Genomic DNA, 26,321 nt, shown 5'->3' on the forward strand with positions numbered 1-26,321 from the left:
GGAGTGTCTCACACGGTGGGGCCAGGGACAAAGCTGCATCTTGTGCAGAGTACCTTTGCTGCTGCTGCTGCTTCCCTCCAGGCTCTCTCCTCCTGCTGCGTTGCTGCCCTTATGCACCTTAAGATCATCAAGAGCAGTCAGGGCTGTGGGATTCAGACACGGATCATTTGAGTTTCCCCAGCTCTGGCAGAGCTGAGCAAAGGCTGGGGGAGAGGTGCTGCTCTGAGGAGGCTCCTTGAGCTTTTTGTTAAGGGAGGAAATGCTGTGTGAATACAGGCTACAACAAGGTGACCTTTGGCTCAGGGACCAGACTGTCCATCCTGCCCAGTGAGTGTTCAGCTTTCCTGTATCTCCTCTATCAAAAATCCTTGAATGCCCCCTGGAGCACCCTGTAGACACTGGTGTTTTGTGAATGGCAAAGCAGATTGGAAGGGAAACAGAGATGCTCCTTCATTTATTGCTGCTGCTATGAACCTTCAGGGGGGTTTCTGAGATGGTGGAACTTCACAGAAGTTCCTGCTTGCACAAGGAACTGTCCTTGAAACAAGGGTTCAGGTATGGATTTTCCCTTGTTCTGGCTAACAGCAGTGCCTTTGAGCCTGTTGAATCTGACAGCTGTGCAAGAGCTTTGTCCAAAGACATTTGCAGGGCTGACAGGGATATTTGGTGATTAAGCGTGTCAAAAATTATACTGTGCAGAGAAAGCAACCCTTTTCCTGTGGAAAGGGAACTGTGCTTTCAGTGGGATTCCAGAGGCAGCCAGTGGCACAGGGGCAGGAATTCCTTCATTTTTCTCTTTTTGCTTATGGTTTAACATTAAAAAATCCCGTGAATGTAACAATGAAGCTCTCCAGAAGCCCCCAGGTCTTGTCTTTAGGTTTGTCCCAAGGCTTTGGCTTCCTTGAGGTATTTTGCAGTGTCCATGTAGGCGTAAATGAGGGAGTTGCCCCTCACTCTGAATTGAGACGGGGCTGTGCTGCAGGCAGTGCCACTCCTTATCCATTCCAGGCCGGTTTCTGTCTCTGCTGCAGCAGCTCTGGGAGCTGCAGGGATCGGCACAGATTCACAGATGCAGAACGGGGAAATTATTCAAACGTGGAGTGGAGGGACGATCAGAGCATGTACAAAGGAAGGAGCCCCACATATCAATCTTCATGAAACCAACAGCCCATTTGATAAAATGTTGTCACTGCACTGAAAATGTGGGCATGAAAGAATTTTTTTACATGGCACACAATAGTAAATGGAAAGAAATGAGGAGCACGGGTTTAGACTCGGAGGTTCAAATAGAAACTTATGTAAGCTAAATGCACTTAGAAAGGGATGAAATCTTAAATGTAGTTTCTCTGTGTGTTGGCAAATTTTCTGGATACTTCGTGCTTTGAATATATGCAAGGGATTAGACAAACCTCGAGGGAACACAATATGGTTTCCTTGCTTTAAAATCTAGGGAATTTACCTTTCTTTTCTTTGGGGTTTGTTTTTTTTAAATCCTTCAGTGACGTTAGGTCATTATTACAGGAGAGGAATGCTGTGGTGTAATGACTGCTCTAGACAGGCTTGAAAGACTGCCTGGCTTCTCTTCTCTTCCTCTGAAAATCCCAGACTGCAGAGCAACTCATGAAGAAGTAGCAGCTGGATTAGGCACTTAAATACCCACAGCCCCATCTTTCCATGAAGCAAGTGCTGCTGGTTTTGGTCAGGTTCCAGTGACTGGATCAGACAACCTGTATTTGTGAGTGTGTAACCCATGGCCTCAAGGGTGGTTTTTGTTGGCTCCTTTCTCACTGTGTGAATGATGCCTACAAAGTCGTCTTTGGGAGAGGGACAAAGCTGCTTGTGAAACCAAGTAAGAAACACGTTTATATGTATTTACCTCATTTATGGTGGACATAGGTTTGAACAGCAGGTGGGCTTTTAGCGCCGTGCCTTGGGAACCCAAGGAATCAGCTGAGTGAAATGCACCATTCTGATCTAAATTGCTATAATCCTTCTTGGATTGTCTGTGTTTGTCTTGGGGTTGTCTCCAGCTACCACCATACACCAGATGCAATGTAAGATGCTGAAATGTAGAGCAAGGCTTGAAACGCTGGAGCAGCTCTGGCATTGCACAGATGCCTCCTGGAGCTGGAAATCTGGGCTGCTGGGAAGGTGGGCTGTGTCAGGGACCCTGAGGCCAGGCTGCCTCCAGGTGCTTCTTCCCTTCCCTTTTGCCATTCCAGTGCAAGCAGCCTTTGGGGCAGGGAGCACAAACTGGTCCCTGATAACTGAGGGGTTGGTGCTTCCCATCTGTGACGTGTTCAGTGGCCATAAACAAATGCAGTTATCCCCAGGGATGTGGACAGAGAAATGGGCTTTGGGCAAAGAGAGGCCAGAGGAGATGTGTGGAAATCTGTGTGGCTGTTCAGAGGCTCTTGCAGGGGCAGCTCCAGCACTGAATGTGTCCCAGCCCTGCAACAGCCCCTGAGGGGGCTGCATGGAGAGGCCCATTTTGTAAAGGGCTCTCACACAGTGCTGCTTCTGCAGGCTGGGGAAAACTGACCTGGGGGAGTGGAACCAGACTTCTCATTGCCCCAGGTGAGTTGTGTCCCCTCTGAGCCAGGCTGGGCTCAATACAGACAATGTTGTTCTCCAGCTGCACCAGGAGCAGTGCAGGGGCTTTGTGGAGAAATTTGGGGTGGTTTTAGTGTTCTCAGGCAATAATTTGGAGATTTTGTGCTTAACCAGTGTGCACTAGAAATGTTTCCATGCTGGGGAAAAGAAGTATTGGAAAAGTGACAACAAGTACGTGAAATGCAAGAGCAGGGATGTGTAAGACAAAGTAAGATTTCTGAGATTTGGGACACTGAACCCAATGGAAAACTTCAGTCCACTCAAAGCCAGGGTTAATGTTTGCAAAGGAGGAGCGAAACGCACTTGAAGTTGTTGGCAACAAGCAAGAGCAGTGATCTCTGGGTTACTGCTGTGTCTGCTGGGAAGTGTAGAATGGGAGCTATGATCCAGAGAGCAGAAATGGGAATGACACAAGCTGTGGATCTTTCCTGTTAGTTGTGGGGACTGGGAGGATGCATTTGGACTCTCTTGGCTAAATTACACAGTTTAGGGGTGAACAAGGCACTGCTGGGGTATGGGTTGGACCTGATGGTCTTAGAGATCTTTTCCAACCTAAACAATTCCATGTTGCCATGATTCTAAGTGTGAATCATTACAACATGAAGGGTGGCCTGCAAAGGAGGGTGGACATTGCAAGAGAAGAGAGTAGAAAGGTGACACAGGGTGGTGAGACTCAACAGCAGCAGTCAGGAGGCTCCAAACACAATCTGGGAGGTTTTATGTGCACACAGTGATGGACAGAGGCTGCTGCTGTGTGGACACAGAGGACAGAATACACAGAAAATTAATTAACCAGGTGGAGGAAGTGGCTGAAGGAAGTGCTTATTTATGCTGAGGTGGCAGCCAGTAACGTTGGTGAGCTGGGAGCACGTGTCGATCTGCTGGAGGATAGGAGGGCTCTGCAGGGGGATCTGGACCGGCTGGATAGATGGACTGAGTCCAGCAGTGTGAGGTTTAACAAGCCCAAGTGCCGAGTCCTGCACTTTGGCCACAACAACCCCTGCAGTGCCACAGGCTGGGGACAGAGTGGCTGGACAGTGGCCAGGCAGAAAGGGACCTGGGGGTGCTGATGGACAGCAGGTTGGACATGAGCCAGCAGTGTGCCCACCTGGCCTGGATCACGAATGGAGTGGCCAGCAGGACCAGGGCGGGGATTCTTCCCCTGTACTCAGCACTGGTGAGGCCACACCTCGAGTGCTGTGTCCAGTTCTGGGCGCCTCAGTTCAGGAAGGACGTGGAGATGCTTGAACGTGTCCAGAGGAGGGTGACAAGGCTGGTGGGGGGTCTTGAGCACCAGCCCTGTGAAGAACGGTGGGGGAGCTGGGGTTGTTCATCGTGGAAAAAAGGAGGCTCGGGGGTGACCTCATCACTATCCACAGCTCCCTGACAGGAGGCTGTAGCCAGGTGGGGGTCGGGCTCTGCTCCCAGGCAACCACTGACAGAACAAGAGGACACAGTCAAGCTGCACCTGGGGAGGTTTAGGCTGGACACTATGAAAAAATTCTTCACTGAAAGAGTGATTGGGCACTGGAATTGTCTGCCCAGGGAGGTGGTGGAGTCACTGTCCCTGGACATGTTTAAAGAAAGACTGGACGTGGCACTCAGTGCCATGATGTAGTTGCTAAGGTGGTGTTAGGTCACAGGTTGGACTTGATGATCTCAAAGGTCTTTTCCAGCCTGGTTCATTCTGTGATTCTGTGATTCTGTGAGCTGCTTCCAATAAAACCTTGCATTGCCATGTTCTCCAGCCTTCATGCAGCAAGTGCACATCCCAGTGCACCATTTTGCAAAGCTCTGTGTCACAGTGCTATGCTGGGACTTATGGCAAGCTTACCTTTGGAGCTGGAACCAAACTCATGGTTTCTCCAGGTATGTCTGGATTCCCAGGTGGAAGTGCTTCTTTCAGTTCACAAGTTATTTTGCCTACTTTGCCACCCCGCTATATATTAGCAACAGGACTATGAATTTTCAACTGGTATTAAGAGTGATTTCCATGGCTGCAGCTATATTCTCCCCTCCCTACTCCTGAGAAAGAACACAGCAGAGGTTTTACATGTGCCAACAGGAATTTTCTTGGAAAGTCAGCAGGAAGTGGTCTCCTAAATCAAGCTCCTCTAGCAGAGGACAAGTGAAGCGAAATGGTGAAAGCCAGCACAGACCAGGAAAATGAGGAGGGGTGAAACTGGTTTCATATAGGTAAAAAGGACTTTTCTAGTATGTGGATAGAAATAGTTGGAGATAACCAGACTCATAATTGTATGTGAACACAAAAAATGCACATATTGGGTCTCTCCTGAGCTGTAACCGTAGGGGGTGGGTTTCTTTTGGTGGGGTATTTAATTGCTGCAGGCTCCATTCAGTACTGCTCTGGATATTGTAGAGGCCTGTGCTGTTGTGTGGCTACGGAGGTAATTACAAACTCACATTTGGATCTGGGACGAGACTTCTGGTTTTGCCAGGTACATTTATCCTGATTTTTTTACTAATTCGCAGGTTTGTTAACACACACCAAGATCTGGGAATGGCAGCTGTCATAGGCATTGCAGCCCACCTCAAGCAGTGGCATTTAGCTCAGGGCAGCTGTCCAAGCTGGCAGGGACATGCTTTCAGTGCTCCTCCTCCAATTGCATTCCTGGGATCAGCTAAGACAAAGCCTGGTTCTGCTCCTCTGCGAAGTCAGTCATGTGGATTTGTTGTCTCCTAAAGGATCTATCCATTGGCCTCAAGAAAAGTAATAGATTATATAAGTCAGATGGAAGTGCATTGAAAAACAAGGATGTTTATGATATTTACATTGCTGGCCAAGAGGCAGGGATGTGCACTCACAGCCCAGAAAGCCAACTCCATCCTGGGCTGCACCCCCAGCAACACTGCCCAGGAGATTGAAGGATTGATTCTCCTCCTCTGCTCTGCTCTGGTGAGACCCCACCTGCAGAGCTGTGTCCACCTCTGGGGTCCCCATACAGGAAAGACAAGGATCTGCTGGAGTAGATGCACAGGAGGGCCACAAAAATGCTCAGAAGGGACGGAGCAGCTCTCCTGTGAGCACAGGCTGAGAGGGATGGTTTAGATGGTTTAGCCTGGACAAGGCTCCAGAGAGACTTTATTTCAGCCTTTCAGTTCTTCAGAGTACTTTCAAAATTAAAAGAAAAATGGAGATTAAGTTTTTAAAACAACCTGTAGTGACAGGACAGAGAGTAATGGTTTTAAACCAAAAGAGGGTAGATTCAAACTGGAGCTAAAGAAGAATTTTTTTTACTGTGAGGGTGGTGAAACACCAGCACAGGCTGCCCAGAGAGGAGGTGCATGCCCCATTCCTGGAAACATTCAAGGTCGGGTTGGATGAGGCTCTGAGCAATCTTACCTAGCTGAAGTTGTCCCTGGTCGTTCCAGGAGAGTTCACCTAGATAACCTTTAAAGTTCCCTTCCAATCCAAACCACCCTGTGGTTCTATGATTTAGAACATACCCACTTGGGGTGATTATCACCATTTTAGCTGGTCTTTGCTTGTATCAGAATACCACCAAGGAGCATTGCACTATAACATTTTTAATACCAGTGTTGGAATGGATTTGACTGCCTTTTGGCTGGATTATCTGATGTACAGACACTCTATTACCCACAAATACTGCAAGGGGATTCTGTTTGCCACCGAGACTTGCAGGTTTGCTGAGCTGTCACAGCCGCAGGACCATTTGTGATGCTCCAGGCACTGCACAGCTGAGAGACAGAGTGGGAATTCCCAAGAAATAGAGTTACCAGGCTGCCTGTGAGGCTCCAAGCCCGAGGCAGGGGCACAGTGTGCCATGGAAACCTGTAAGGACAAAGCTGTAACCAAGGCCAGTGGGGTCCTCACAAAGGTTTCCTGGGTCACATGAGTTATGGGGATGGAGAGGGATATAACTGACATTAGGAAAAAGAGCCTTGTTGGTGATCAAGGCACGTGGGTAGTAAATACCCAGGAGAAAAGCTGGACTGAAAGGCTGTGGCCCTTAACTGCCCGGCTGAGGGAACTGGGATTTTAGGTGATGTTACAGGTGGAAAAGCAGATAATTCCTTGTATTGCCCCAAAATATATAACACCACACAACTGTAACCAGGGAATGAATGAACATTTTAAAAAATTTTGATCTCTGTGTTTCTGACCCTGATAATTTTCTAGTAGATTTATTTGGTACTTTGATAGTGTCCTAAGTCAGCAAGTTTCATCATTGCTCCCTTAAGTTATCCCCTGCTCTGGACTGTGTGTTGACGTGGCTGCCAGCATGCATTGCAAAAACCTGCCCACATTTTTGTAGAGGCTGGCACCAGTGTGCCAACCAGGGATACACGAAACCCACGTTTGGAACTGGGACCCAACTTGTTGTTACCCCAAGTAAGTTTGAGCTTTCTGCTCCATATTAACCCCAGGAGTGGTAAATCATTTGTTTGTTGGGTAGACGGACCAGGGATTTCATGGAAGCATATTCCAACTTTTCAGCTTCCCTTGGCAAAAGCCAGCTGGAATAGAGATGCTGTCTTGCAATGCAAGGAGGGTTTGGCTGTGGTGTGGCAGTGACCCACTGCAGGACAGAACAGTGAGAGAAGGTGGTGGTGTCCAGGTTTAATAGTCATGGCATGGTGACTGGAGGCTCTTCTGACTAAGGGCTTAGAGACTGCATTTTCTAAGTCTTAGCCTAAGAGAATATGTAGTGATCTTTCTGTTTTAAAATCCATAACCATTATACTATTCCAAGAATTTTTTTTCTGGAAACAAAACCTCTGCCATATATAATTGAAAACTTGATCTGGCAATTGAAAACCAGTCTGATTTTGGAAGAAAATGCACGGAAAAGCATTTTGTGAAAATGACAAAGGTTCTCAGGAGGTGCATAAACAGCCACTTCGAGTCTTTTTGTTTACAGGAAATTGTCACACAGATGGGTTAATCCATCTCAGTCACCCATGAGAGAGTGGATTAGATAAGCAGAATTGCTCCTTCTCACTCCCAAAAATCTTTTCTTAATGTTGTTGAAAGGAGAAGCAGAGGAGATTGTAGCAATTCTCTCCTGTGGTTTAGATGGTGCATGAGTAGATCCATACATAAACACAAACAGGGTATTGTTTCCTGTTGGAGTGAAAGCTCCTCTGGACCCAGGCCCAGAGGAAAGCCAAAGCACAAGGGTTGAATTAAAACCTTTGGATAAGCTGAGATACATGAAGCCACACCAAAGTGAAATAAAAATATAGATTTTTAACTTTTAGTAGAAATATATGCTGAGTGCTGCAGCAAAGAAATCTTAAACACAGTTCTTACTGCAGCAGTGTTGCTTTTCACAGAATTTCTTTACTTTAGACAAAATATAGATAGAACTATGTGCTTCACATTTTTTAGAGTGTTCACATAAACAATAAGAGCTGATAGAAACCATAAACAAAAATCTGTGTAATACCTATGTAACACTTGCGTAAGATTCACGACTGCTAGAATGAGACCGGGATAGGTTAAGAAAAGAAAAACTAGACTAATGTGTTAGTCGTATTGGTCAGTTAACAAATATAATCCACACTTCTGTAAGTTTAGAGAAGAAGAAGAAGCTGTTTTCTACTTGCTGTTTGACTGCTGCTGCTGCTGTTACTGCTTGGCCTTATCATGTAACCCCCTTGAACTCTGCCTTCAGAAAACTATGAGACTATGAAAGAAAGAACTTTGCAGGATAGGAGCCTCTTCTGCTCTTTCACCCTCGTCTGAAAAGGAAGGGGATCCCATCAAAAGCGCAACAGTTTCCCAATAAGAAATTTAAGAAAAATTAATCTCATTTTTTTCTGAATGTGAACACATGCTAAAAGCCCAGGATTTGTCCTGGTTTGATACTAGAGAGCTATTTATTCCATTGAGCACTTGATTTCTCCTCATATACTGGGTATCTTCCTCTATTAATTCACTGTTACTTTTGGTTCAGTGGGAAATCTTTCCCTTAAAAGGTTTGTGAGAAAGACTTTGGATGGTTTTGATAGTTTGACTTCCCCAAGTGTAATTACAGAGGCAAAAACAAACACATTTTTTGGAAGGAGACCAGAATGATGCCTGAACTGTGCCAGTGAAGCAGCATATTCACATTTGCAGACGCTGAATCTTTCCTCAGTCTCTGCACTTTGGATGACTTGGCTAATGCTGGACTAGGACCTGCTTCTGCTACCTGTCTCCAGACAGAGTCTAGACAGTCTAGGAAGAGTTCCAGTCCTAAATGTGTTCATCCTGTCTTGCTGTAGTCACCCCAGCATCCAGCTGGGAATGGAACAAATGAGGAACTCTTATTTCCTCATCTGTGAGTGATAAAGAAGATTTTGAGACACTTTCTAGACTTTCCCCATGGAAAGAAATTCTTCACCTGGGAGCTAAACTGTCTTCAGTATTTCTACAATATGACTGATTTCACAGAGGACTTCTGGTAGACCTTTTAGAGCATGCATTGGAGGACAGACAGGAAACATCACTGAAGTGTTTGTTAATTCATTGGAGTTGCTCCTCTGGGGGCAAGATTGGCCTGTATGAGTGTGCAGGGGGTACAGGTGGCCCCAGAGTGGGGCAATAGCTCCAGGTTGACTCTGGATGTGGAACATCATGTCTTAGGCTGAGGAGTGGTAAGAACACCAAAGAGCACCAATTCCAGTCTGACCAGAGATGCAGATGGTTTGCTTTGGAAGGAATGGAGAATGTGATCATTTTCTGCACAATACCAGCTGGGAATTAAACCAGTTCAGGATTTCTACTGCAGCTTGGTTGGAGGGGAAAAAAAAAAGGGCACAGGTCTCAGTCTGATGTTGGAATAGGGTTCTACTGCTCTCTCCCTGAAATCAGCCTCTAGTTGGCTGCCTCTGTATACTGGGCAGGAATAGCATTCCAACAGCTCCTGCTCTTCCACCTGGAAGACATCCTTTAGTAAAGATAAAATTAGGCAGCATGGAAAGCTCAGAGTACCATTATTTACTTCTCACTCTTTCCTGTAAATAGAGGGCATAAATATACAACACCTCCAGCACATGCACCAGCTCATTAAGACAGAATAACAGGTCCTAGTGCTGTGGTTAGAGCGGATGGTATTTACCAAAACTATCTGCAAACTTTCACAGCAGTGGGCAAATACACAAAGGAACTTACAGGAACTGAGCTGCAGCACCAGAACAGAGGCAGCCACCGAGTAAGAACAGGAAACTAATATTTTGCAAAACTGCTGATGCTTCCTGTGGAAAACAGACTTTATTGTTTTATGTGTTCAAGATCACAGCATTGCACAGACTGAAAGGGAGAAAAACACCCTAATTCAGAGAGAGGTAGATACTTCTCTCTTCAGAAAGCACAGTACTCATTATGAGAAAGAAGCAGAGCAGCTTGATAAATTCCTCCTCTTCTCTTTCATTTCCCTGTACCCATGGCAATGATCTACCCTGGCTCATCTGTATTTTATACAGGGATATATCACCAAGCCTTTTACCAGCTCCTGCCTTCCTCTCCCTAACAAACAATCACTGAAACCTATTTCCAAAACACTGACTGGGAGTATGGGAGGTGGAGAGTGGGGTTAAGGGAGTTCCAACATACATTAGGCTGTATTTCTGCACAGTTTGCAAAGAGTCTCATCAGGTTCTTCAAAGCCAGGACAAAGCTAGAATGGATGAATTACAGCTCAGGAGATGGGCCAGAGAATGAACCCTTGGGCTTTGTGGATTAGTTTTTTTCTGAGATCATATTAATAGAGAAGTATGGCTATTTCTCTAAGGTGGCAACAGCTGGGAATGGAACATTTATTTCAGTGATACAGAAGATTTTGAGACACTTTCTAGGCTTTCCCCATGGGAAGAAATGAAAATTTCTTCATCTAGGAGCTAAGCTGTCTTCAGTATTTCTACAACACTTAGTGAGGTACAATACAATAATCAATGAGGTGCGTGAACAAGGAGAGAGCAAAGATTAATCTAAACTCTCAATCCTACACAAGAACATTTAATCAGTTTATAAACGTGAACTGAAGCTCTCATTGAAATCTGTGAAGGCCAATGGGAAATGCAGCCACAGGGTTGCTGAGAGCCCCAAATCTGCATTGTGGCTACACTATGTCTGTAATGATATTTCATCCAGAAATGAGAGCGCTGCAGTGTCCGGAACATTTTACTGTTAGCCATGAACAAAGATTTAGGAACACACCTTCTCATAGAATCAGATGAAGTGTGTCTTTAGAGTACAAGTTTATAAAGTTAAATATGCAAAAAAGGGTTTAACCACAGGTTGTGTTTTGATATGTGTGGAAAATCCCAGTCTGACTGACTTGCTAGCAGAGTTTGAAGCAAAAAACCAGTACTGAGCCCCAGGTGTCCTGTATCTGCAGTCTTTAGTGCCTCAAACCCCTCTCTGCAGGGTAAAATTTTGTAAGAAAATTTGGTATTGCACTGTCAAGCAGTGGAACATAAGGAAATATTTGTTTGCTTCCCCTTTCTTTCCCTGAATGCAACCCCCTGTTCCTACTTTGCCATGGCTTCTCGAGCTTCTGCTGTAGGAGCACTGTCAGTAGACCGGTGGTAAATGTGGACAGCCTTCAGATTTAGTGGTTTATCCACTGCCCCTCAGGACGCAGGGAGGAAGTGGGATTTTGCATTTGGTGGATTTGACAGAACATTTGCAGAAAAAGCAGACTGTCCCTGAGCTGTCTCAAGAATCACAAAATCACAGCATGGTTTGGGTTGGGAGGGACCTTAAAGACCATGTTCCAACCATGGGCAGGGATACCTTCTGCTAGGCCAGGTTGCTCTTGTGCTCTCTCCACCTGTTACACACATCCTTGGGTGCACCCAGGACAAGATGCCAGGCTGCAGAGCAGGGTTCAGCGAGTTGTCACCGAGAGGAATGGCTGGGTGAGATATGGACATCCAGGGTGTGGATGTCCACGAGACTTTTCAGATGCTCCAAGAATTCTGCCTGGCCACTCTGTGCCTCCCACACAACATAAGTCAAAAGAAGTAGCTTCTGCATCATCTGCTGTAGATGCTTTGGTTCTCTAAAGGTGTCCTAGCACAAGGTCCCAATGATCAGGCAACTTCCCACTGGACTAATGGAGAAACCTGCATTTCTAAGTGACTGTATGTTAACACCGAAGGAACTATGAATGTATAGTCTCATCTAATGACTCTTCTTTTCTCCACTTGCAGAAGTCACTCCATCTCCCTCAGTCTACAGGCTGACCTCTAAAGATGACCAGGATTTGGAAATGTGCCTTATCACAGATTACTCCCCTGAAAAGCTCGCTCTTAACTCGGCTGAGCAGCACACATCCGCTGTCGTGGAGGTGGCAACTGCTGAGAACCACGAGGAATCCAGCTACCTGTCAACCTACTGGGCCAAGAGGGATGAGATGCAGTGTGGTGCCAGCCACGAGGGCTTTGGAGAGCTGGAGGGCGAGGATCCTGAGAGTGGTAATGGCATTGCTGGGCATGTGAAGGGTTGGAGGCATTCTGGGCTCTGTGCTGTTGGTTTGAGCAAGACTGGGTTGCAGCTCCCAACCTTGCGAGCCGTGCTCTGCTATGGTCCCACAAGACAGGGGAAGGTTGCCTTGTTGCTTCTGTTTTCTCTCTCTTTCATCCTTGGTGGAAAAAAGATTAAGTTTCAGTAGACTGGTACAGTCATAGCAGAGAGATTTTAAAAACATGCTGAGGGGGATAGAAAGCTTGAAATTCCTCTGTCCAATGGGACACTGAAGTTTAGTTAGGTCATATTTTATGCTTGCCCTGAAAAAAGGAGAAAAGACTGCTTATGGGAGGGTTTGTTGGCCAGAAACTCTAATTTAGTCCTTCTAAGCAGAGCTATCTTTATAAACCTCTGAAGAAGTACATTTTTGCTGCTAATCAAATTTATTGTTACTCTCTGCAGGTGCCAGCGCTGTCTGTGTCACGGGGCTGTCCATGCACTTCAGGACAGGTATGTAACACACCATTTTAGGAGAAAAGTTTGGCCTGACTAAAGTAAATGCCTTCCCACGTTTTTGCTGATTTTCCCCGCTTGCAGAATTTTTTGAAGCAAAAGGTCAGACTGGAAATTTCCAAAAGGGCCCCCACAGGCTTTAAATATCAAGGCTGAAAGTCGTGGTGTTAATGCAGCCTCCCAGATCCATTTTTCATGATAATTAATATCAAAATATGCATAATTTTATGCAACCAATGTAGCTAGTGCCCACATGCTCTTGCTCTGACTCATCACAGAGCTGCTGCCCACCACAGAGTGACTCCAGGTACTGGGATGAGTCAGCACTGCCACATTTCAGACTTCAGAAGAGTTGGGTTATTTTTGGGTGCAGAAACACCTAATGAAGCAATAGCAAAGGAGGTGGTTTCTGCAGCTGTGCTCGGGCTTCGCTAAAGCTGGGGCGCATTTAAGCCAGCTCTGCCTCAGCTCGTGGCTGGGGAGGGGTCAGGGCAGGGCTGCAGCCCAAGGATCTGCTGCTGGTGCCACTTCAAAGAGCAGAGCCCGTGCCTGAGCCTGCCCTGCTCACAGAACAGCTGTGCTCTCACAAATCTTTCCAAAACACCATTTCAGGAAAACAGTCATCAGTAAACACGGCTGATTGGATCAGCCTTTCAGCTCTCTGAAAGGTTTTCAATCATAAACATACAATGAGTTTTTGCTGACAGCTCCCTACTTCTCCAGGACAGATCAATGTATTTTCAAATACAAATGGCTTTGTAACTTCGGATTAATATAAAATTCAAATACAATTTTGTTCTATGATTAAAATCAAAATTGCTTTCCCCCTGCCCATCTTTAAGAATTTTAGAAAGAGAAAGGAGGGCTGCCAATGCACAGTACTTAAAACCAGTTAGATGGCTGGCAGACTGGCGTATTGGATAATTAAGTGGTTACTGAACAGAAGAAATTAAAGTCTCTCAGTCCTGCTCCCTATCTCCCTTCCTGTCCTACCAGCTGACTCCACCACTCAACGGAGCAGCTTCATCAAGAAGGGCTTTTAAGTCTGTCTGGAACACGAGGATGTCTCAGTGCTCTTGTTTTTTTCTGTTTTTTCCAGATGAACACTTGAACACACTGTCTTTATCACAGCTGGGCCTCAAAATAGTTTTAATGAAAGGAATAATTTTTAATGTGCTCATGACGATGCTTATGTGGAAGAAAAAAAAAGTGAGTATGCTTGGGGGGCCGGTCTGAAAACATCTGGATTGTTTCTTCAGCTATGAATGCTCCTTCTCTCTGGAAGAGCTGTTTATGCAGTCTATCCATACTTCTTTTGTCTGCCAACAGTAAAATCCCTCTATTCCTCTGGCCATACCATTTTCATCTGCTCCTCAGGTACTCTTCCTTGTCCATATGCAATTTTTTTTCTTTCAAGACATTTCTCCCTTCTCTTTCTACATCCATCTCTTCCCTTGCCTGCATTCATCCATCAGATTCACCCCTCATCTGTCTCCAGCTGGGAAAGTTTGATGGTTATTGACTTTAATATAAGTCCTAATACATTAGTTTTTGCCCAGTGTCTCTTTCTTCTCTTTCTCTTGCCTGGACACTTCAGCTCTACAACTGTGCAGCTGTGACTGTAACCCAAATAATGATTTAACATCCCTTTGTTTTTGTTACAGGACTGAAAGTAACCAGGTGGTGCAGTCCTGAAGTACCAAAACCATCTGCTTTGAGAGACCATCGTGAGCAAGAGGGAGCACAGGGACATTCCTTGTGCAAGGGACATCACCTGCTGTTCTTACATATCACACCAGCCATTATATTCTAAGTTGCTTTATTTGCATTGCTATAAAAGTACTCAAAATGAAACATTTCCAGCATTCTGCCCTCCAGATGCCTGGGTCATTCACCATACAGCGTCTCTTTTGCATGAAGCAGACTTTGCTATAATTATACATTGCCAAACATCGCTTGTTACTTGCATTAAAATGACAACTTCTGCCTGGAGCAGTGCTGTTTGTTAAAAACTGCAGGCTAAATATCACCTGAACATGATTTTTTCCTATTTTGGTAGCTTTAGGGTATTCATGTCTCTTAGGGTTCACCCCCCAGACACCTTTTCAGGTGTAAATGAAACACTTTGAAAAACAAAGGGAGACTTACTCAGGATGCACTGTCCTGCCACCCTTTTCTAGATCAGAGCAAGATACCCCTTTTTTTTCCTCAAGAATATGCTGCAGGTCTCCAGGAAGTCCCAAGTTCAGTGAAACTGTCACCTCATTATCACAGAAAAGAAAAAAAAAAAAGAAAAAGAATATTTGGGGGTTTTTTAAGTGTATCTGACTGTAACAGCTTCTTAATTTAAGTCAGTTTAAGATTTGGCTTTGTGCTTAGTAAAAATACAAACCACTTTTGTTCTTTTTGTTTACTTCTAACAACCTGAGATTTCCCAAGTTCATTGTATTACAATTGCATAAAAATATACTGAAATATTTACCCGTCCATGCGTGCCCACCTTGGAACAGTGCTTGTTGTGATATCTGTATGCTGCTAATTCATGAACTGTACTGGCACCCACAAGAAGTCTTGGCACTTCTTTATGCTGTTATCAAACAATTCTTACAAAAAAATGAGAAACGTGTTTGTCTTTTGTATTTGTTGTTCGAGGCATTGGTTCACCCTTTCAGCTGAGCTTTGGGGTGGAGGAGGGAAGGGGTTGGAGGGTGGGAACAAAGTCCTTCTCCAGGACATCGGTGCTGTGTCCCTGTGAGGACAGTGGGGAGGGAGAGAAAGGGGGGAGCCCCTCTCCCCCAAGGGCAGACTCTGTGCTGGGTGAAGACAACATAAAACATGGCTTGGCCACAGTGAGGGGGCCCAGGTCCCTGGAGGCAGATTGCTGCTGCTGTGGGGGACACAGGACCCTGAGGTGTCCTGTCCCCAAGTCCCCCCCTCCCGAGTGCCACTGCAGCACAAGGCACCTGCTTTGCAGTGAGGACACCAATGGACCCTCTTTGCCTCCAGGTTCTGTCTGTCCTGGCAAGTCTGGAAGGGAAATGTTCTCCGTTTGTGACATCAATTTCTCCAACGTCTTCTGAAGCCCCAGAGGTTTCTCTGTGGGGGAGAAATGAGAAGTATGCTCTGACAGAAACACACCCTCCCTGCAGAGCTTGAACCCTGCCTGTACCTCACACCAATGCCCAAACCCAGTGGCAGGAAAAACCTCACTGGATCAGTGGGGGTGATTGTCCCTCACCCAGCTGGACTCACAGACTTCACAAAGAGCTGGTTTGGAAAGGGTCATGAGTCAAACACTTTTAGCCAAAAGCCCTGGTGCTTCATGTGGGAGGACCATGCCAGGATCTGACCCCACACTGCTGAGCAGCAACACCACAAAGCCTGCCAGGTCTCCTGCCTTGGTCCTGCACCTGACCACTGAGCAGGTGACCTGTCACAGGGTGACAGAGTTACTGACCCCTCCTGCCAAGGAGCGGCTTTAAACTTTCCGTCTCTATTGCCCTGATTATTTTATAGTACAGATATTCAGGGACTTGTTCTCATCTCTCCTTGACACAACCACCATTCTCATAACTCTCCAGCTGTAGGAAGCCCAGGGCTCCTTAAGTGCTGGATTCCAGGCAGCTCTTGGAGCCTACATTTCACTCATGATGAAATCTGCCATGTCACTGGGAAACAGCTTGAAGAAGCTGCCTAAACCATATTTGAACTATAAAGCAAGTCACTGCATTTCACAGATTTCCAACCGATTAACCTCCTTCCAGAAACTTTCAGGGATGTGGAAGAAAACTTTCCATACTCGTCTACCTTTAGTATCACTTTTAAAATTAATATCCATTGTAAATTTTTTATGTTGCACTTCAAACCCACTCCCAAATGAAAGGGCAAGAGTTAAGGACTGTGCTGCCTCTGTTTCCACATCTTGGTCTTTCCTCTTCCAGGTTAAACTGATCCCAGGGACAGGATTTGTCAAGTGGGAGATGAGTTAAATGGTTTGACTAAAGTGGCTCTTGGCATGTGACCTGCAAAGCACTGGATTTGCAAGGTCTACTTCAAAGACACTTTCAGATATCAGGCTGCCAATCTCCCACCACCACAACATGCCCCCCCTTCCCTGCACTTTCTTGTTTATTTCGAGATATAAAAACCACAGAGCAAAGCAAAGGAAATAACACAGCAGGACAGGAGCTGGAAAGGGGCTCATGGCCCAGGTGGGGCAGGAAGAGGCCACAGCACAAGTTCCATGACGCCACAATCGAGATCTGGGTCACCACTGATGCTCGTCTATGCCTGACCACAAAAACCACTTCCTCTGGAAAGTGGAGCACAAATGGGGAGGGGGTGCAGGGCTGGGGTGGCACGTGGCAGGGAGGGGGAGAAGCTGTGGAAAAGAACAGCAGACGTTAGACCACAAGCCAAAGTGGAATGAGGTTAAGACATTCTGTCCTCCTACCCCTCACCACAGCCTGCACTTGGGGAGTTGTTTTGGGTACAGCAGGAAGGATTGAGCTATGTATAGAGTGGGCACAGAAAGGAGGGGAGAAATGCTTTATAAAGTGTGGTGGGGAGAGCTCTTAGAGTTGTGTCAGATTTCTGAATTTGATGATAGATCTTTGCACCACTTTTACAGATTGAATCTGTGCAGAAAAATCCTTCTGCTTCTCCTGACCCAGATGAGAAGGAAGGATGAAGGGGCAGGCCAGAGTCCTCTGACACTGTCAGGGAAGGAGGCTTTGCATGGTCCAACTTTAGCATCTTCTCCCCTCTGTCACTGCCTGTCCTGCTATGGGTAGGAGATGAACTTTGTGTGTGTTTTCTCAGGGTTTTGTTGGAGAGAATATCCTGCTCAATATTTGTTATCTCTCATCAAACACGGCCCTGTGCACAAATCATCCTCTCTTATTTTCCTCCTCCTCCTTGTGCAACCAGGGACCCGAGTGTGGACTTTACAAGGACCAAAGCCTGAAGGTATCAATGGACCTGTTGAAGCTTATTCCAATGTGGGAGGTGCTCTGACAGGACTCGGATTTATCGTAGATTCACAGAATCCCAGAATGGTTTGAATTTGTAGGGACCTTAAAGAACAACCAGTCCCACCCTCTCCCATGGGCAGGGAGCTTCCACTATCCCAGACTGCTCCAAGCCCCATCCAACCTGGCCTTGGACACTTCCAGAGATGGGGCAGCCACAGCTTTCTGGGCACCCTGTGCCAGGCCCTCACCACCCTCACAGGGAAGAATTTCTTCCCAATATCCCATCTAACTCTGCCCTCTCGCAGTTTGAAACCATTCCACCTTGTCCTGTCACTACATCCTTTGTGAAAAGTCCCTCTGCAATTCTACTTTCCCCTCAAGAATCCTACAGTCGAGCTAATGGTGACTGGAGGAATCGTAAGCAGGTTAGAAGCAGGAAAAAGAGGGAGAAACAAAAAGATCCTTCCCAGCAAAGCCCCGCGTGTCCTCTGGCTCAGCCCCGTGCAGCTCCGAGCAGCGGCCAGGGGAGGGCCCAGCCCGGCAAAGGCAGCGGCTCCGTGCCCGACCTGAGCATCATCACCCCCGGACTGCTGCTCCCTGCTGCTCCGGCTGCCCGGGCACGGCTCAGGGCCCTTCTCACGGGAAAGAAGAGCTGGGTGGATCATTTACCAGCCCTGCACCCTGTGAGTCCCTGCCTGCTCTCCCAGCGCTGCTGCCATTGCAAACAAGTCCACAAGTGGTGGTGCTGGCATGAGTTCTTTGTTCCTGACACAGACCCAGACTCCATCCTCGAGGACAGTGAAGACCCTGCTCCCTCACACCTCACAGCCCGTGTTAGGCAAGAGATTTGGGAGCCCCAGGTTTCAGACTTTTACAGGTTTAATGGCTGCAGCACAGCTGGAAATGTTAAAAAGGTGGCAAACAGGAGCCAGAATAGAATTCTGAGAGGTTGAAGCCATCAGAGACCCAAAGTTCCATCTCCTCAGCGCAGCACATGAACATTTCCATGCCATGGAGCCTCAAGGCTCTCAAGGTTTTACCTCTCCAGTGTTTCAGCTGCAGAGAAAACCAGACAAGAAGCAGATCAGTGTAAGGACAGAACCTCATTCATGAAGGTTCTACAGAGACCTGAACAGGCTCGATCAATGGGCAAAGGACAATGGCATGAGGTCCAAGGCCAAGTGCTGGTCCTGCAGTGGGGTCACAGCAACCCCCTGCAGCTCCAGGCTGCGAGAGGAGCGGCTCAAGAACTGTTCAGCAGAAAGGGACGTGGCAGAGCTGGCTGACAGCTGGCTCAACATGAGCCAACAGTGGGCCCAAGTGGCCAAAAAGACAATAGCAACCTGGCTTGTATCAGGAATCGCGCAGCCAGAAGAGATCATCCCCCTGCACTCGGCCTTGGTGAGGCTGCAGCTCGAGTGCTGTGTTCAGTTCTGGACCCCTCACTTTAAAAAAGGACTTTGAGGGGCTGCAGTGTGTCCAGTGAAGAGCAACAAGGCTCATGAAAGGACTAGAAAACATTTCTCTTCTGAAGAATGGCCAAGGGAGCTGGGGCTGTTTAGTGTGGAGAAGAGGAGGCTCAGAGGGGTCACATCACATCTGTGACAGGGTGTAGTGAGGCGGGGTCAGTCTCTTTTGCTGTGCCTGCAGTGAAGGGACCAGGGGAAATGGCCTTGAGCTGAGACAGGAGAGATTCAGATTACATCAGGGTGGTCAGGCACTGGAAGGGGCTGCCCAGGGAGGTGGTGGAGTCACCACCCCTGGGGTGTTCAGGAGGCACCTGCATCTGGCACTGGGTGATGTGCTTTAGTTACAGTGCCAGTGCTGGGGGGATGGCTGGACTGGATCATCTTGAAGGTCTCTTCCAACCTTGATTCTGTGATTCTGAGAGGGGGGGGAGCTTCTCTGTGGCCCCAGAGCAGCTCAAGTGCTGCTCTAAGGCCCCGACAGCTCAGCAGTCCATCCCAGCATCCTTGAGTTTACCAGCACATCCAGGGACACATGCAGGGACACTGACACCGTGGTGGGATGCCTGTACCACCCACAGGTCCCAGTGAGCCTGTAAGTCCAGCTGGGACATCCAGATGTGGCCCACGTGTCTCTGAGGTATGTGGGAGGGTCTGTGGAAAGCTGGGTACACCTGGGGATGTGCTGGAGGACATTTCCTTCCCTTTGTGACCACTAACCACAGCCTCATCTGAATTTTCCACAGCTCTGAAGCCCAGGGGTACATTGGAAACACCTGTAAGATCCAAAGGCAAGAAAGAGGGAGATGAAAAGGGTGCATGACAACTGAGTTTCCATGACTGCTTGTTTCCTGCTTCCCTCCAAAACTGGGGCACAGAAATAAAGCCTGCTGGGTAGAAAGGAAGGGAGAGAGTTAAACCAGAGTGATGCCTGAGAGGGAACTTGGATGCAGGAGACGCTCTGTATTTGTCACCAATATGGAAAAGGCTGCAGTGTCATAAAGGGTTTTATTGATGGAAAGGATCACTGTTACAACAATGAGGCTGCAGATTCCTCCACAGGACGCTCTGGGGGGGGAAATCTTGAGCCCTGTGTCCCCTTCCTCCACCAAGGAAGGTGAGAGTGTGCTGGGCACTTCCCTATGCTGGGCTTTGCCATCAGGAGCAGTTCAAGACCTGGAAAGAGAGCAGGCAACAGGAGCAATGTTACTGCAAAGCAGAGGGGATGAAATTCCCCCAAGCCCCAGTGATCCTGTGGCCCCTTGCAACAGCAACAACAGGGCATGTCCTCCACTTCCCAACACCCAACTGTCCCTGTCCCCAGCTGCCTCATCTGCAAAGAAACTCCAGACTTGGACCCCAGCCATACCATGGCTTCTGAAAAGGACAACCCTCACAGAGCCCAGGACTTTGAGCTCCCAAAGCTTCTCCTGCAAAGAAGAATGGGGAGTCTCTCTCGTAAGAGAGCAATGTGGGTAGGTTTCTGTAACAGTCCTAGTTAAACTCTTAAATTATAAAAGCCAAAAAGCATATGCTCAAAACCAGAAAGCCATAAATCCTCACTCTGTGCCAACGAGGAGGACAACAGCTCAGTTATGCCTGGCCATGAGGAAGCTGGGGACAGGGACAGTTGGATTCAGTCTCCTCCTAGTTCTCCCCAAAATCACTGCAGTCCTGTGGTTGCCCCTTTTGTGACCCCAGAGATCAGTACCTGGCAGCCTCTCCCAGAGCTCAGCCAACGAAATTGATGACAACGAGATGGAGAATGGTGTTGGCAAAGAGGAAATCAGCAAATGCCCGCTCCGGTGAAATGCCCTGGAACTCGCCCTTGTTCTGGGGGTTGATCTGGATCCGGAGGCAAACTGCACAGCAGAGAAAGAATGAGCCAACAGTGAGCACAGCCTTCCTGAGGCAGCCCAGCCCAGGCAGGGCCACTGCTCCACCAGGAGAAAGTTACTCCATCGTTACTACAGATGAGCAGGACATGGCAGGGAATTTGCATGGGGCTGTCATGGGGTCACTGCTCCCACAGCACCACACCACAGGGTGCCCAAGTGAGTCCTGAGGGGAACAGGCTCAGGGCAGGATTGGACTCACATAAAAGTGTGGATATTTCTATGTCCTCCATTGGGCGTGTCAGAAACACAGAATGATTTGTGTGGGAAAGGACCTTAGAGATCATCTCATTCCAACCCCAGAGACACCTTCCACTATCCCAGGCTGCTCCAAGCCCTGTCCAACCAGGTCTTGGACACTTCCACGAACTGGGGCAGTCACAGTTTCTCTGGGCACCCTGTGCCAGGGCCTCCCCACCATCAAAGGGAACAATTCCTTCCCAATTTCCCATCTATTCCTGCCCTCTGGCAGTGGGAAGCCATTCCCCCTTGTCCTGTCACTCCAGGCCCTTATCCCAAGTCCCTCTCCAGCTCTGTTGGAGCTCCTTTAGGCACTGGAAGGGGTTCTCAGGTCTCACCACAGCCTTCTCCCCTCCAGGCTGAGCACCCCCAGCTCTCCCAGCCTGTCAGCCCCCGAGCTGGGGAGGGCTACACAGAAACAGGGTGGGTTGGGGGGTATTCTGGGGAGCAGCACCCTACACGTGTCACTCCTGGACTCCCGGTTTCACCGAGCCCCTTGGCTGCAAGGACACCTGGGGGCAAAAGGATCCGGGCCGGACCCGCAGGTCCAGAGCTGCCGAGGAGCTCCTGCCCGCCGGGAGCAGAACGGGGGGCTCGGGGAAGGGCGGGGGGTGCTGAGGGTACCGGGGACTCCCCGGCAGCTCTGAGCGCTGCTCCAGGACACCTGCTGCTTCCTAAGGATGCTCGCGATGCCCGCGGGCGCGGCGGGGGGAGGCCCAGGGTAACCCCAACCCGCGCTATGGCTGTGAGGGGGATGGCGGGGCCGGCACTGACCGCCCAGGATGAAGCTGCCGACGGCGGAGATGAAGCCGCTGAGGAAGGAGTTGAAGGGGAAGGTGCCGACGCCGAGGCAGTAGCCGAACTGCAGCGCGCCGGTGAGCAGCACGTAGAGCAGGAAGGCGTCCAGCGCCTTGAGGCGCCCGGCGGTGCCGCCGCCGTACTCGGACAGGAAGCGCCGCGCGACGGCGCGCACCGAGCCCGCCATGGCCGCGCCCAGCCCCGCAACCGGCACCGCGCAGGCGCCGCGCCGCCCTCCCGCACTGCGCACGCGCGCACCGACGTGGCGGTAAGCGATAGGGGGGCGGCTCCGGCTGGCTCATGCGCAGAGAGCTCCACGGGGGCCGCGCCCCTGGTGCTTCGCAAGAGCCAATAGGAGCCCAGAGGCGCCTGTTGCTGGGCAGATTAGAGAGCCGTCCCTTCCGAGGGCCAATGAGAGCGCAGCGCTGCGGGCGGCGCCCTGCGTGAGGCGGCTCGGCTGAGGGGCGGGCGGGGGTCTCCGCCTGAGGGACTGGCCGGGGTTTCTGGCTGAGGGATTGTCCGGGATCTGCCACGAGGGTGGTGGAAAACTGACCTGTGTCGCCCTGCTTGGAGCTGGGGAAAGGGAAACCGCTGCTTTCGTTTATGTATTTTTTTTTCTTTGAAAACTATCGTGACACTGAGCCTGAAGTGAGAGGAAAACAACTCTGCTGCTTTTAGGTTTCTGAAGGGGGGAACCACTTTTCAGTAGACCAAAGCAGAGTTTTTCTCTCTACATCCATTCTGTTTAAACCATTCCAGCCTTCCTATCTCTCCAAAATGAGGGATGCTCTCACTGTGCCCAGTGGATGCTCCCACACAGGCTCTGCAGTGAAGGCAGGGCATTTTCCTGCCGTAGAACCACAGACTGGTTCGGCTTTGGAAGGGATGTTACGATCCGCTGCAGAAGGTGAGGGTAACCCAAGTTCTTGCTGATACTGATGTATTCCATTTAGTGTCTTTCTGTAACTTTTCTTGTCCTGTCAGCTGGAAGCATAAGTGAATATGCACAAATCACAAAAGTCTCCTTTTGCAGGCAACAACAGACACAAGACTGTGGTGGTTCACTGTCTCATCCTAGAAGTCTGCTGTGGGGTGGCAGTCACCTCACTGTGGCTGTAGTTGCCACCTCACCGTGGCTGTAGTTGTCACCTCACCGTGGCTGTAGTTGCCACCTCACCGTGGCTGTAGTTGTCACCTCACCGTGGCTGTAGTTGCCACCTCACCGTGGCTGTAGTTGCCACCTCACCGTGGCTGTAGTTGCCACCTCACCGTGGCTGTAGTTGTCACATAGGTGTCAACCCCTTGCCTTGATCTCAAGTTGAATAGCTGAATGTGACAGGATGTGGTCAGTATGACAATGGCAATAACTGTGAGATGAGCCTTCACAGAGGCCACCAATGAGCAAGTGACAGAAGAGCAGTACCTAAAACTGCTGGAAAGCTGTACCATGGTATCTCTGGGCACTGACTGCATTGACAACTTGTGCAGACACTTGATTGTGAATCCCCGGTAAGAGATATGGGGGGAACACTGGACCCTGTGGACACAAAGAACATGAGCTGCAAAGGTTGTACATTGGTACCAGGCCCAACTCGCCTCTCTAAAGCAAGAGGTAAGAGCAGTGGTCACAACAGCACAGCCTTTCCAGAATTTACAGTTCCAGTATTCCTTAGACTGGTGGATGCTGGAGATCTGTGATGTGACATCTCACTCTCGGTGAGCCACATCACCAGCAGCAGATGTAGCTGCAAGAAGTGACAAATACCTCTAAAGTTTGAGTTATGTATTGAAACTCCTCAGCTCTTATCTCCATAGAAGAAGTTTTTACAATATGAAGAAAGAGTTAAGGTTTCTAGGACCTGATCACCATTGATTAGCTTGCACCATACTAGTTTTTTCACCATTTTTGTGTATTGAGTGCACACACCTGTGAAAACTTAAGCCCTCTAATGATGTATGATGCAAATCAAAATATAATTGCATCTCTCTATTGCACATATTTGCTAGATGGTGGTAAGGCAAAGGGGTAGAACACAGTGAGAGCAGCACACCCCGACCTCAGATGAACCGTGGCAGACAGGACCGTAAATGAGCTGAGGGTGATGAGCCCTGGTACAGACCATGGATTAACAACTGGCAGAATGACACATGAACCTGCTGGAAACACATCTCACAATATCATCCTGGAGTTCCCACTCCTGCATCAGGACCTCCTCATTACTAAACATCGTATGCTACTGACTTATTACTAGCTCTGGAAACTTCAGCAAACTAGAGGAAAGCACGTCACAAATAAAGAGATGGGCTGTAGCCTGGAATCCCTGTCTTTCCTCCTGTACTAAATGGCTACTGGTACTTTTGTTTATTTGTTCTTGGTGTGTGGTGATGGAATTAAACCCAACCTCTGAAATTATTCCCTCAGGAAGAGGGAAAGTATTAACTGTCAAATGTGGAGTTTTGATTCTACAGAAGTGAAATTTTCAGTCATTAGTGAGACACTAATGAGTGTCCTTTCCTCCTCTCCACAACCACAAATGAGCTGATGGAGATGAGGGAGTCCTAATTTAAGTAAGAATCTGGGGTACTCCTTCTCACTGACTTAGCAAATGAACTTGGCTTACAAGTTCTTGCAAGGGTGTGTTTCCTCCTCACTTCAGGTCTCTGCTTTAGGAATCCATGTTAGTCACCTCATTTCTAATACTGAAGAGAGAACATCAACAGGACCAAAGGGTGCTCTAATACTCCAATCACCATCCCTGGCAGTGTTCAAAAACTGAGTGGATGTGGCACTTTGTAATATGCTTTAGTGGGCATGGTGGTGTTGGTTGAAGGTTGGACTTGATCTTGGGATTCTTTTTCAACCTCACTGGTTGTGGATTCCTGTCTGACATTGGTGCTTTGAACTCAGCCTCTGGCTGTAACCTCGGCAGCTGGGGGACCAGCTGTGCTAAGTGCAGGGGACTGTGCTCCCTCACTTGTCCTGCACATGGGATGGGATAACCCCATCTGTAGGTGCAGGCTGTGGAGCAGCTCTGGATAGACCCGTGATTCCTGGGGTTGGACATGCTGAGCACACCAGCAGTGCCTCTGGGACACTGAAGGGTCATTGCATACCAGGCTGCATCCACAGCCCGTTATGGCTAGGCACTAAATTCTTGTTGCTTGGCACTTGTGGGACTGTATCAGGACAACTGTGCACAGTATAAGAAAACCCCAAAGATGTTACTAGAATGGTGTGAGTCCAGTGGAGCACAAGCAAGTTGATCCGAGAACTGGGGCACTTGGCACATGAGGAGAGGAGAGGAGAGGAGAGGAGAGGAGAGGAGAGGAGAGGAGAGGAGAGGAGAGGAGAGGAGAGGAGAGGAGAGGAGAGGAGAGGAGAGGAGAGGAGAGGAGAGGAGAGGAGAGGAGAGGAGAGGAGAGGAGAGGAGAGGAGAGGAGAGGAGAGGAGAGGAGAGGAGAGGAGAGGAGAGGAGAGGAGAGGAGAGGAGAGGAGAGGAGAGGAGAGGAGAGGAGAGGAGAGGAGAGGAGAGGAGAGGAGAGGAGCATGGCTTAAAGTAAATCTTCAGTGTGCATGAAAAAATAAATATTCACAATGAAAACACAAGGGAAGTTGTGGCAGGGAAGGTGAGACATCCCCATGCTTGGAGATATCCACACTTATCGAGAGAAGGTCATGAGCAACCTTGTCCAGCTTTGCTTTTAGCAAGGACTGGACATCCAGAGGTCCTTCCCAATCTCATTTTCTCCATGGTTTGATTGTGCTCTTGCCGTTTTTCACAAGTGTTTTCCCACAAGGTTATTTTCAGATTTCGATACCTAATTGGTCCCTGAGGTTTGACACAGTGAGGAAACACAAGGCTGCAAAGCACTGCCACTATTATAAAAAGGAGCTGAAGAGAGAGGAAATTTATTTGCCAAAAATCAATTGTCAAACTAAGTTAAGGAGAAACAGAATCAGACTCAGAATACTTTTCCTATCATCCTGGATTGTTGTGAATATGCTGGTAACTATCTGGAACATTTCTTAGAGTTTGGGTGCAGTTTTTTGAATAGGGAAAGTTTAAAGGGGCATTGACTTGGAAAACTGAACTTTTAGTCTTCAAACTAAAGTAAAAGCCTTTAGCTGTTACTGAGGGAGTTTCTTGGTTTAGAGGACCATTCTCAACTTCCAGATAAGAACTGTCCATCTGTGGTATTGTATGTCCTATATTTCATATGATTTATGAGAGGGAGGTTGTTTTGTATTGGTGTTTTTTGAGAAACAACCATAAGACGATGCCAATACACTCCTGTGTTTTGCTGGGAAAAGGGCACTAAGCGGAAAGATTTGATGGGAATAGTGCATTAAGAACGGTTGTAGCATCCTGTCTTATATCTATCT

The 26,321-nt window shown here is 48.1% G+C and overlaps 1 protein-coding gene and 1 gene segment (V, D, J or C); one reads left to right on the plus strand and one right to left on the minus strand.

Annotated features, from left to right (window-relative positions):
• The first annotated feature begins 1,921 nt into the window (after positions 1-1,921).
• On the plus strand, positions 1,922-14,313 carry LOC125331496. The segment is given in 5 exon segments: positions 1,922-2,577; positions 11,797-12,060; positions 12,515-12,562; positions 13,665-13,774; positions 14,230-14,313. Coding segments are annotated over 5 exon segments (567 nt in total).
• A 5,680-nt stretch (positions 14,314-19,993) lies between these two features.
• Positions 19,994-22,156, minus strand: DAD1 (defender against cell death 1). The gene is made up of 3 exons (XM_048315832.1): positions 21,914-22,156; positions 20,716-20,866; positions 19,994-20,180 (listed from the first exon to the last, which is right to left on the minus strand). The coding sequence occupies exons 1-2, from the start codon at positions 22,122-22,124 to the stop codon at positions 20,736-20,738; spliced, it is 342 nt and encodes a 113-aa protein (XP_048171789.1). The 5' UTR covers positions 22,125-22,156; the 3' UTR covers positions 19,994-20,180; positions 20,716-20,735.
• Positions 22,157-26,321: the final 4,165 nt, after the last annotated feature.

This window comes from Corvus hawaiiensis, chromosome 1 (genome assembly GCF_020740725.1).
Source record: "Corvus hawaiiensis isolate bCorHaw1 chromosome 1, bCorHaw1.pri.cur, whole genome shotgun sequence".
Taxonomy (NCBI): Eukaryota; Metazoa; Chordata; class Aves; order Passeriformes; family Corvidae; genus Corvus; species Corvus hawaiiensis.

What these genes read in the sequence shown, in the direction of transcription:
- DAD1 (XM_048315832.1), bottom strand. Translation starts at nt 22,124, where the DNA reads ATGGCGGGCTCGGTGCGCGCCGTCGCGCGGCGCTTCCTGTCCGAGTAC. An exon ending in CGGCAGCTTCATCCTGGGCG is followed by an intron (nt 20,867 to 21,913) that starts GTCAGTGCCGGC and finishes TCTGCTGTGCAG; the next exon opens with TTTGCCTCCGGATCCAGATC.